Genomic DNA, 12,011 nt, shown 5'->3' on the forward strand with positions numbered 1-12,011 from the left:
TCGCTTTCTACTAAACTGGACTACATATTTCGCTGGGTTATACATATCTTTACAGCGCGCTGCCGTTCAGCGTGGAGCACACGAAGCTGGTCTGGACGCTCAATTACAGCCTGATCGAGTGGACATCGAAATTTGTGCCGCAATGTCATCTCTTGTCAAATACAATCATAGCGGCCAACAATTTCCTGAAGACGACCGCCAACGAGGAGCTGTATCTGTGCGTTTTGCATGTGAGTACACTCAAAAAAAAACACGCCTGGTTAAATCGATATGCACATGGTAAATTTCTGGCATATTCCCGTAAAATCGATAAGTGCATGTAAATTTCTGGTTATGCAAAACCCATATCGCTTTTAATGAAATACTCATTTCGAACATATTAAATTTACCTGGCCCCATATCAAGTTAAAATTGATATTATATAATGTAAAATATATCTACTTTTCGTATCAATTTTTTTGGGTGCATGCAATGCGGATTTCTCTCTCACGGAGATTCGAAATAGAGCGTGATATCGCTAAAAGTTACATGAGTGGAAGGGAGAAAGACATTTTCGAAATTCGAACTGGCCTGTTGCTTACATTTCGAGCATATCAAGTCAAAATTGATACCAAATAATGTAAAATCGATCTTGTTTCTTATCAAGATTTTTTTTGGGTGTACTGGAGAACTGGAGAAGAGAACCGAAAGAAGGGGAACGCAGAGGGACTTAGCATGCCACTTAAATGGTTGTCAGCCTTGTCTAGCCGCCATCAGGCCACTTACTAACTGTCAGCCGACAGCCGACTGGTGGGCTGAAGGCAACAAATCTGACTGCCATCGAATAAAGGGGCAAACGCCATCCCTTGACTGCTGTGGTGTGGCTTAGTCCACGGGGCAGTCCACGTTGCGCTTAATTGGTTTTTTGATTGACAATTTTCAAACGGCAACGGGACTGTCAGACGGCCGGTTGGCGAACCTCGAACAGCGAAAAGCAACCAGTGCTGTCATAACTGACGGAGGAGGAGCAGCGATTGGCAGGAGGAATTCCTCATCCTCCTCCGCACACATGGCCAACGTTTGATGACCGTTTCCAAATTGAGCGTAATGAAAAAGTGTAGAGCATTCGGTTTTAAACGATGCAGTCTGCTGTATAAAGAAATTCCTCAGTTGCCGCCATTTAATACAGAGTTGAGATTTTAATTGCAGTTTACGAGTAGAGCGAGAGCAGCAAGTAATTAAAAACTGTTTTTGCACTGCATACTTCCGGTGGACGAAAATTAAATTCGACTTTTTAAGCAATTTATGAAATTTGCACGCAATTCAATTGTCCTGTTGATGTCCTTGTTGTTGCCGCTGCCGCTGTGGCTGCCTTTTGCTTTGATGGCCGCACTCGGGATCCGAATCAGCATCATCATCATCATCATGAGGAGAAAGCGGGAGAAAGCGCAATGGCGCGCAGCGACAACAGCGGCCATAACAATAACAATTTGCCACTCAATTAGCGTGGCCATTACTGAAAAACCCACTTAAGTATGCAATGATAAAAATTCAAAAGCGAATCGAGAGAGAGCCGCCGCATTGCTATTTCTATGAGATGTTTCTCCCTTTATACTCCCACCGCCTATGTATATTGCTTATTGTATTTATTTATCTCTTTTTTGCCTTATTTTTGTCGTTTCCCAGGGCCTCGAGCGCATGGTGGTCAATAGCGGAGTGCTGTCTCCTGGTAGTCAGCCTACTGGAAAGGAGGAACCATCGGCATCGGCATCCGAGGCGGTAGTTGGAGCTGCCGGAGTCGTGGTCACACCGCAGATGCGACATAAAATTGAAAAACTTGCACTCGAATTGCTTAAAATGGAGAATGAGAAATTTTCGATTCCGGCATTGAAATTGCTTTTGTCCTGCATGTATGTGGGTGAGTATTCAAGAGGGTATTGGTGGTTGTGCTCCAAAGCAAATAACAACAAGGGAGAAGGCTATGGTCGAGTAACTCGACTATCAGATAACCCTCACTCAGCTTAAGGCAGTGCAAGGGGGATAGAGACTGCTTGCACTGCTTGCATTCCAATATTTGCTCATAACTTTTTAATGAACGGACCGATTTGAAAAATTTCTTCTACATTTCGATTGGTATTTATAAGCAGAAAAAAAATTGCATTTATACTTTTCCAAAATCTTAAAAGATGTGGGCGCCAGACATATTTAAAGTTGTTCAAGGCGATTGTAGACGTGTCACTTTGAAGAAACAAACTTGCGATGCGCAGGAAACCCAAAGTCTGCATAGTTAATTGCAACCTTCTAGCTTTTATAGTTTCCGAGATCTCAACGTTCATACGGACACACAAACGGACAAAAGGACATGGCCATATCTACTCGGCTAGTGATTCTGATCAATTTCTTCTACCAGTTACATACATTCCGACAAATACAATATACCCTTTGGATCTACGCGTAAAGGGTATACAAATAATACCAAGATCAAAAAGTAGGGGAGCAATAAATGGAGGGGCAAACGCATGAGAAGGAGAACATTGGGTGGTTCCGAAATATTTTGTAATTTCATTTAATGCCGCATGGGCCGCGAACGGGTTTTCTGTTGCTGCTTCTGTTGTTATAAGAAAATTGAACAAAGGGGATGGAAATGGCAAGCCGAAATTCCCAATTTCAAATGGCAGCAGAAGAAGGGCGGAAGGAAGCTCGCCAATTTAAAGGCAAACATCCTGACAGAGGGCGGCATTAGTGCAAAGGACACACTCGCTGGCCAAGTGAACTTTATTCTCTTTACGCGCCCAATATCCTTTATTTGCCTGCTGTCCTGCGTCCTGCGTTCACTGTCCCATTTTAAATGCTCTCTCCCCAGGATGAGATGAGATGGCCATGGCGCTCTTTGTGTGTTTGCGGGTCAACAGTTTGGCGCTGATCATTATGACCATGAATGCATTGGGCGTGCGAATGTGAATGCGAGTGTGAGTGTGTGCCCCTGCCAGAGAAAGGCTAATTGCTGTCGCCGGCCAACAGGACACTCTCCACTTTACTCCACACTCCACCGACTGTTGCTGCGTATCTCTGCTGTCTCTGCTGGCCAACAATTATCCCTGTTGCTGTTATTAGCGCAATTCCAGGACAATTATTATCGTTTCAACTGTCGCACACACACGCACAACACACACACTCGCTCCTGTCAGGCGCTCATTTCGCCTGTGCCAAAATGTTTGTTCGGTGGTTTTCGGGGGCACAAGTTCAGTTTTTGGATTCCAATGAGCGTAAATGGGTTTATGTATAAGCCCAAAATGTAGCGGGCATTTGCATAATATTTATCCACAAGTCACTTTTGCACGGAGATAAACATTCAAGCAGATTCTGTTTAGTTGTTCTTGAATTGAGAGCATTTGTTCTTGAAAATCGAGAAAGCACAAATGTTGTTATGTATCAAAACAAAATGGTAAAAGAGACAACTAAATGGTATTTGTTAAACAACTTTTGTATAAGACTAGGGGATTATTTGTTGAGATAAACTTTATAAAGATCCGCAAAACGAAACTATATTTTTAAGAACTTGTTCCTCTTAGATCATGATGATATTATACTTTCCAAATATAACATTAAAAAAATATCGACAGTTAGCTTTTTCTCGATACTTAATATGTGTTTTTCCCTTCAAACCATCGATATTATCGAATATATAGTGTGAAAATATCGAAAATATCGATAACTTTATTCCCAAAACATCTATTAACTTAATTTATTTTTTTACCCCTTTAACCATAATTGTCTTGAAAAACACTAGATTAGAATGCAGCTTATTCCTCAAGGGTTTTTATTCTTGTTTAGTTCATTAGCTGGCACTGAAGGTACATAAGTGCCTATGGAAATCGCCTAGATGCGGGTCACTCGTAATCCGCTCAGTCTCGTTTCATTTAACAACCCAAGCCAATCGATTCCTTTACCCCAACATGTTTTCTTTGCCCGTTCTCGTTCTCTAACCAGAAAAAACAACAGTCGTCAACCATTTTTAAGGCTGGCAAATACAAAAAGTTTGGTTTTTTTCAATCCTGACTTTGGGATCTCTGTTTCCTAACCGATTCAACCCATTCAACCTGGGGAGCTGCGTGGAAACTTAGCACAGCTTTCGACTGGGCCACTCCACTGGGCCAGAAATTATGCAAGTCGGTCCACAAATATGTCGAAGAATGCCCGCGGCTGTATGTTGGTTGAAATTGGAAGTGGAGCGTTGCGTATTTGCCTTGCACTTTGTCAGTGCGCAGGATTGCCGACTGCCGACTGCTGAGTCCCTTTTGCCATGGCCACGGCACGCAAATCCTTTGAGAAACGTCAATGTTTGTGTAGCAGCCCATTCGCGATGCTTACTTCTGCCACTAAATGGCGGCGACTGCCTCGATTTTCGGGCCCTTCTGGAAAACACACACACAAATCCTCGCTTGGAAAACGCATCCCAGCGGAAGTTGGCCATTGCCGGGCAGCGTTTTTTTGCTCTTTTTCCGCCTGCTTGCTTTTTTAAAGCGTTGTGGCTCCACGCGAAAATAAACAAAAGACCGCGTCGCCAAAGACAATGCAGGTTTGCCCTTGCCTCGAATAAAAAGTGGAGAGTGAAGGCTTAGGGAAAAAAAGAAAAGGAGCGAAACAGCAAAATAGGGAAAGTCGGTAGAAAAAAGAAGGGAATATACATTTGCCCTCAAAGTTGCAAAACGCAATAATAAATATTTGCGGCCATATTGGTCACCCAGTTGCTGGAAAATGCTCGTGGGGAAAAAGACAGCGGATCCCTTGAGTAGAGGATACCCTATAATAAATAGAAATTGTAATGGTTTAATTAAAAATTAAATTCAGAACTAAAATATTGAGGTATAATTTAAAAATAAATATAATACATCTATTGTGATATAATTTCATTGGGCATAAAATATAGAATTAGGAATTGTTCGGTGAAAAATTGGAACTTAAATCATAAACAAAATTAATCAATAAAATGTGTAGTAAAATATAAATAAAGTATTACTACTACTATACTATATATATAAAATATTTGATTGGGTAAAAATTTTATGAACAGAGGACACCCTATTAAAATAGAATTAGGAATTTTTTTGTGAAAAATTGGTTAAAAATCATTTAAAAATTTCATAATTCAAATATAATAAAAAGTAAAATATGAGATGAGGTATAAATTATTCGTGCTATTGCCCTTTTTTATTATGGAATAGCCTATGTTTGCATTTTTTTTGTTAGTAAATACATTTTTTTTCCGCAGCTTGGTCTTGCTTAAACGAATTTTAGAGTTTGTTAGGTTTTTTCTTATATTTTTTTCGTGCATTGCCTGCGGCATTCGTGGCGCGCATAATTGTGGCCAGGCGCCGGGCCACGCCCCCTGCCGCTCCGTGCCGCCTCCACTTGGTCACTTGGCCATACTTCATCCTCCCCGCTCAAAGCCGGCAACAACAATGCCAAAATTGGCAACAGCCAGCCAAACAAGCTGCCCGCAGGCCAACAGCCACGACCAACAATGTTAAGCTGCAAAACAAAGGCCAAAGCCAAAGTTGGCGCGGCCAGAAGGCGGCTGAGTTGGGTTATTGGTGGGTTATAGTGGGTGGTGGTTATGGGGTGGTTACAAGGTGGCTAAGGTGGATCCACTCGCATTGTAAATAATTCGATGCCGCTAAACCGCACTAAGCAGCACACACAAGCTGTGGCTTTCAGCGGTCTCTGGTCTCTCTGTTTCTGGCCACCATCATTTTTCACCTGGCCAAAGGGAACGCACATTTATTTCTGGTGACCTTCCCCCGCCTCCTAATCCTCTTTCTTCCTCCTGCGGGCTTAATCGAACAACTCTAATCTATGCGAGCTTCTCTTTTTTTTTTGTTTAGTTTTCAATTTGATGCCTTGGTCATGGGAGAAAGTTGGCCAAAAAAGCGTCAGACCTCAAAAAATCCATAAAATTTAAATGCAAATTTATGTACGTGTGTGTTCCGGATGGGAAGGGAAGGAAAGGACTGTCGTGTGAAGCACCCCAAGCATGTGAATAATGGCCATCGGCATTTGCCTTGAAGGCTGGCTGCTCTGTTAATTAGAAAGTTTCACTTTCTTTCCCTTTTCTCTGCTTTTCGACACAGACAAAAAATTACAAAAGATCAAATTGATATTAAAGATCATGTAATTCATATAATTTTGAGATGATTTAAAAAAAAATATTTTAAAACAGTATTTTTATAACTTTTATGAAATGCTAACATATAAAACTGATATGTTCAGATTTTTATTGATATGAAATAAGGTAGAATTGACCCAATTGCATATCGAATTATTTTTTCTGTGTATAGATGACTTACACATATTTTTCCCGTTTTGCCTTTTCAGGTTCGGCTGCCCAGCTGGAGAATACGGAGCTGTCGAATGGAATTGTCCAGGATGACCCGGAGATAATCGCCCAGCAAAACGATAAAGTCGATATACTTTTGCATTGTATTAAATCATCGACTCGAGATGCCGCCTGGATTTATGGACAAGTGCTGTGCCAAATTATTCGTGATTTAGTGCCACCGAATGAAATATTGACGAAGGTCATAAAGGAGTTTCTGGCCATAAATCAACCGCACGGCGATGTTATTGCCATGATTGTGTATCAGGTGAGTTGGCCAAAGATCTAGCAAAGGTAAAAGGCAAAGACGTTGGCCGTTCGTGCGTGCCTGCTTTCCGTCGTGGGGTTAATTTTACGAGTCCAGAAGCAGGACCTCCTCGTCCTTGTCCCATGTCTGTGCCTGGAGACCGGAACGGAATGGGGCCAATGCAGCGCTAATGTTTGCCCTGGCCACAAGTCGAAAGGGTAAAGCACTCGCCGCCATCTGCCGACTGCCCATTTCGTTGACCACATGTGCGTGTGCGTCTGTGGAATTTTTGGCAGCTTGAAAATTAATGGAATTCATGGCTACAGCTTGGCCCCTGTCCAGGTGCGAGTATGGAGCATGTGTATGTGGGTCAATGCGAGGAGACTGCGAGGACCACTGTGCGGCCATAAAATGTTTTCATTAGGTTCAAGGTTAGCCAGTCGGTTGGTGGGTGCGTGTGCATGGAAATTAATAAAAACAAGTTGGGTACTCGGCTCTCGCCAAGGGAATCCTGAGATCCCGTAGCGTCACAATTTGCACTGTCATTTGCAGGGCCGGATTCCCAGGCTGTGGAATTTCATTAGCCAACTTTCTGCCACAAAGTATTCAGACCTTCGTGGTCCCCGGGAAGGGCACACAGAAAAATATTTTAAAATTTATTTAATATCAATGAAAAACCGATATGATTAATGTCAAATTTATGATTCGTACATATCAACTTGATATTTTGTCATGTAGTATTTTTTTAAAAAATCTTGTAAAATAAGATCAATATCATATCATTTGGATATTAAAAAATATTAAATTAACCTGCACATAACAAATATGAACATATATTGTAAAATAAAATAAACGTAATATTTATTCATATCACTTTAATATTACAAAATATTAAATTAACCTGCACATATCAATTTGACCTTTGTCAATTTATTTTTCTGTGCAGGCAGCTTTCGAGCAGCACAATAAAATTTAATTTCCGTATTGTCGGCTTGGCTTTTATTTAACCATTTCGTTGTTCAGCTCTTAACCCGCTCTATAACCTGCCTCCTCCTCTCTTTTTTCCCCCGCAGGTCTTTCGGTCCGCCATCGACTCGTCGTACCTGCAGATGCTGCAGGACTGGCTGATCTGCACCCTGCCAACGTTCTTGGCCCAGCCGGAGCAGCAGGGCGTCTGGGGTCTCAGCGTCATCTTTTTATCCGCCTCCATAAATCTGCATTTGATTAAACTATTTCCGCTGGTGCTCGGCATCGGAGCTGGGAACTCGGTGGCAGCGGCACCGGCGATGGCCCGAAAATTGGGTCAACACGAAATTGCATTGTTCGTGACAGCTGCACAAGATTTCCATGCGAAATTGAGTGGCGAGCAGCGGCAGCGTTTCCGCGAGGCCTTCAGCAGCTACGAGCGGAATCAAGTCTACGGCCGGATGTTGCAGCGCCTGTGAGATGTGAAACGATACGATATGGATATGGATACGATACTATAACTCTCCAAACTATTTATCTTGCGTTTAATCCCAATTGCAGCTAAGAAAAAATAAGGAAAATTTGGCAGCGGCTAAACTTGCGGCAAAAGACAAGCGCAAGCGTGAATAACTAATTGCCCCGAGCTGCGGAGAAAGTTTAAACGGATGTCCCTCTTCTATGCGTTTGTACTTCGTCTTCATCTTCAACTTGCCTTGGAGCCCAGCGAATGAAAAGTTTTTTAATAGTTGGCGAATACAAAATTAATTTATGCTTTACATTATGTGTAACTAATATTTAAATTATTGCAAACGAAGGTTCGCCCCCCGCCCCGCACTTCCTAATCTGGTAGAAAGTTTAACGAGGAGAGCAAGGACCAACGAGCGACCCGCAATTAATTCCTGCGGCTTTCGACAAGGACCCTCGCAGGACACGGAAATTATGTTCTTGTCAGTTTTCGGGCAAAGTTTATCATTTATTTATTATGACGCTGGTAAAACTAGAACCTGGCCAAAAAAGGACGCTAGTGGGCATTAGTATGCGCCTTAACCAATTGCTGGCTAATTCCTAATCAAAATTACTTAAAAATTCCATTATGCAAACAACACTTTCTGTGTGTACCCCAATTGTAATCAAAATAATAACCATATTGTTTAATGAATAAAATCTCCTATTAAAACGAGTTCAAAAGAGTGTCGCTTCATCGGGAAAGAGAATGGAAATGGGATGTTTGATTTTTGAAATGCATAAAAGCTGAGCCAAGTACTTTGCCAACTAACCGAAAAATTCGTTTTTTGGATTACTGAACTATATGCAAATCGGTTCGAACTTTTGCGCTTTTACCTGCTTTGCTGGCTGGCTGCATGTAACGTGGCTCCTGAGCGTTTTCTTCCTTTTGCCGTCTTAACAACAAAGCGCATTAAAGTTGACAAAATGTTTCTTCCTCAAACTATCGTCGAAGTGCTGGACTGAAAAAAAGTTTAACTAACCGGGGGCTTACGTGAATGCGAGATGCCCTGAAGAAAATAAGTTCATCTATATATTATCTATTAGGTATTATTAAGAAAAAAAGGTAGTTTTGTTAGAAAAATTTAAAAAAGTTTATTAAAAGATTTTTATGAATTTTTTGTATTTCACGGTTTGTCAATATACTTTTTAGGGTGAAATGTTTAAATAGCATAAATAAGATATTGATTAAATGAGAGCAATTTATCATTTCTGCAGCATTTAAAAAAAAAAAAATTTTTTTTAAAATGTTTTCAGGTTTGAAAGCAAATCAATTGGTGATTATTAGGACTAAGGACACTCAAGTAAAACTTAAGAGGAACTGAAATCTGATTTTAATAATGATTTATTTAGACTACATTTACGAACTGAAACGTTTTTTTTATCATACTAATAGAGGTTATTTTTAGGTATATATTGCATAGTACCCCATCAATAGGGTATAGAGATCCGCTCAGTGCGTTACCGTTTTGCCGCCTGCGTGTGTTTGTGTACCGAAATTGACAGATAAACTTTCGTTTCGAGTGTGTGTGTGTGTGAGTGCGGGTGTGGGTGTGCGTGCGACAGGGAAGGAAGATGGCTTTTGTGTGCATGCAAAGCTTGCCGGAAATTTGCCAGTTCAACGCGAAACGACAAAAAGCCGGTAGAAAAAAAGAAAAGGGAAGTTGCACTGCATACGACGAAATGAACTGCAAAGCTGTTCAAAGTTGTTTTTCTGTTTTGGCGCGACCGCATTATGCAATCGAGCAAAAGGTAGTACGTATGTGTGTGTGTTAGCCTTTCTCTCACACCCACACACTCCTCCAACCCAAACGAGTGCCATCTCGCTCTGGCAGCAAGACAATGTGGCTATTGTCGCCATTATGCCGCACGCCAAGAGGCAATTTGGCCAATGCCTTGGCCATAAACTGCAACATTTGGGCTATCAGCATTTGGTTACGCTTCATTTGGCCAAGGAACCCTAGTCCCTCCCCCTTTTTTACCCCACGGATTAGCAGCATGTGACTGACCGGAAAGCAGGTGGGCGTTGCGTAGCCGACATGTGGGCCGCCATGACCTACGCTCTGCAGTCGAGCGACTCGAATGCCGTGAAAATCAGTCTACGTGGGTGGTGTGCCAATTCCATGAGTTCCTTTGCTCTCTGCCGCTGTTAACTGGGAATTCACCACTTTTCGGAGTCTTTCTCTTTGACAGGATAAGCTAGCTCTCTCTTAAATGGCTGCTTTCTCGCGCTCTCTCTCTCTCTCTTGACCCCAAGACTAGGTCAGTAGTGTAACAGTCCCGATTCCATTTCGTTCCCCACCTCACACACGCCCACGTAACGGTAACTGCCAGGATATGCCGCAATTTCTTAATACTTTAAACAGCAGAGGAGGAAGCTCAAAGAGAGAGTGAGGGGAGAGAGGGGTGAAGAGAGAGCGGCTGGCTGCGACAACTGTTACACTCACAGTTATGATTATTGTTATTATGATAATGTCAGCAGCATAAGCAGTCGTTGTTTTTGTTTTTGCCGTTGTTGTTATTGTTGTTGTTGTTCTCCTACTCGGCTTTGGCGTTATTGTTTGGCTATTTGCTCGGTGGGGAAATGACTTATCCTTTGGGCCAGCGGCTACCCCAAGAAAGCACTGAGAGAAATAAGAATCCAAGAAGATTGGCCATCCATAAATATATAATCTCATTTTCTTAACTAAAGAAAAGGAGAGAAAAGCCCTTTAATGGAATTAAGTTTACGAATTACAGGATTATTTATGTAATAAATTTTTCTTTAATAATATAATATAATATATTATATATTTTATTTTTTTTTATTAATTTAGGATTATGTTAAACTTATGTTTTACTTTTCAAATATGAAGGTTTTAAAGTTACTTTAGAAACAGCTCTTCTACATTTTATGAAAATTTTCTAGTAAATTGGGGTAAATGCCTGCATAGTTGTCTTAATCATCATTTTTGAACTTTTTTTCTAAACTGAAACCTATTTATTTTCCGAGTGCAGGAAAAGAAAGGCAAACAAAAGTTTGGCCAGCGAAGCGTTCACTTTTATGGCGCCAATACTTAGTTGCCTAGCTTTATTTTGCCGACTTCCAGGGGTTCGCCTCTCAGTTCAGTTTCGAATCGATCCATTGATTTTCCCGCCTCATTTGCAAAGACACTTGGAGCCCTTGAACGACACACCTGGTTCCGCACTCCTCCTTGCTCAGCTCATTTGAAATTTTGATTACATTGCGAACGCGCCGAGGAGAGGAACCTGTCAGCGACTGATACGCATTAATTACGTTACCTGGTGTAAAAAGCAACGCCTCCAACGCCTCAACGCTAGACGGGGCCGCTTATTAAAATTGAATAAATTATGCAAAAGTGCGAGGGGCCCGGCAGTGCGGAAAAGCGTAGCCAATACTCCTACGCAGATATATACCTACATATATACGAATGGATCCGCAAGATGGACACCGCATAATTAATTCCGGTCAGTCGCCAGCGGAGAGCGAAATGCAATCAGCATCTTAAGCTGCCAAAGTCAGGTCCTCGCCGACATCACAGGACCTCCGCAGAGGAGTACTACTCATGTCATTTAGCGACGACGGCCACTGGCGTCCGCAGGATTTTATCTACGCTTGGGGGCATCCCACTGCATCCATCAACAGTTTATTGAAACAAATATCAAGATAAAGGATTTTAATATTTCAAGAAATTCAAGATCATTACTTTTTTTTTGTTGTACAAAAATTGTATGAAAGTTCCTATTGTAAATTAAAAAAAAAAACACAACAATAAACAATAAAAACCCAAAAAAAATCCGTATTTTGACTGCAATTATGACAAAAATGGTCCAAATTTGGAATGCCATATCTCGTAGAACTCGTAATTAAATTCACAATTGATTGGAATTCAACCCTGAATATTTCTATTTTTGGCCATTTTTCGCAAAAAATCATGA

General features: G+C 41.4%; 1 protein-coding gene across 1 annotated transcript in view; it reads left to right on the forward strand.

Moving 5' to 3' along the window:
• Positions 1–8,740, forward strand: part of htt (huntingtin) — a 47,144-nt gene extending 38,404 nt beyond the window's left edge. The window contains exons 26-29 of the mRNA XM_017150707.3: positions 56–230; positions 1,666–1,897; positions 6,355–6,623; positions 7,676–8,740. Of these exons, the coding sequence (XP_017006196.2) occupies positions 56–230; positions 1,666–1,897; positions 6,355–6,623; positions 7,676–8,047 (1,048 nt within the window). The 3' untranslated portion in view covers positions 8,048–8,740. The remainder of the gene's footprint in view (positions 1–55; positions 231–1,665; positions 1,898–6,354; positions 6,624–7,675) is intronic.
• Positions 8,741–12,011: the final 3,271 nt, after the last annotated feature.

This window comes from Drosophila takahashii, chromosome 3R, assembly GCF_030179915.1.
Source record: "Drosophila takahashii strain IR98-3 E-12201 chromosome 3R, DtakHiC1v2, whole genome shotgun sequence".
Classification (NCBI taxonomy): domain Eukaryota; kingdom Metazoa; phylum Arthropoda; class Insecta; order Diptera; family Drosophilidae; genus Drosophila; species Drosophila takahashii.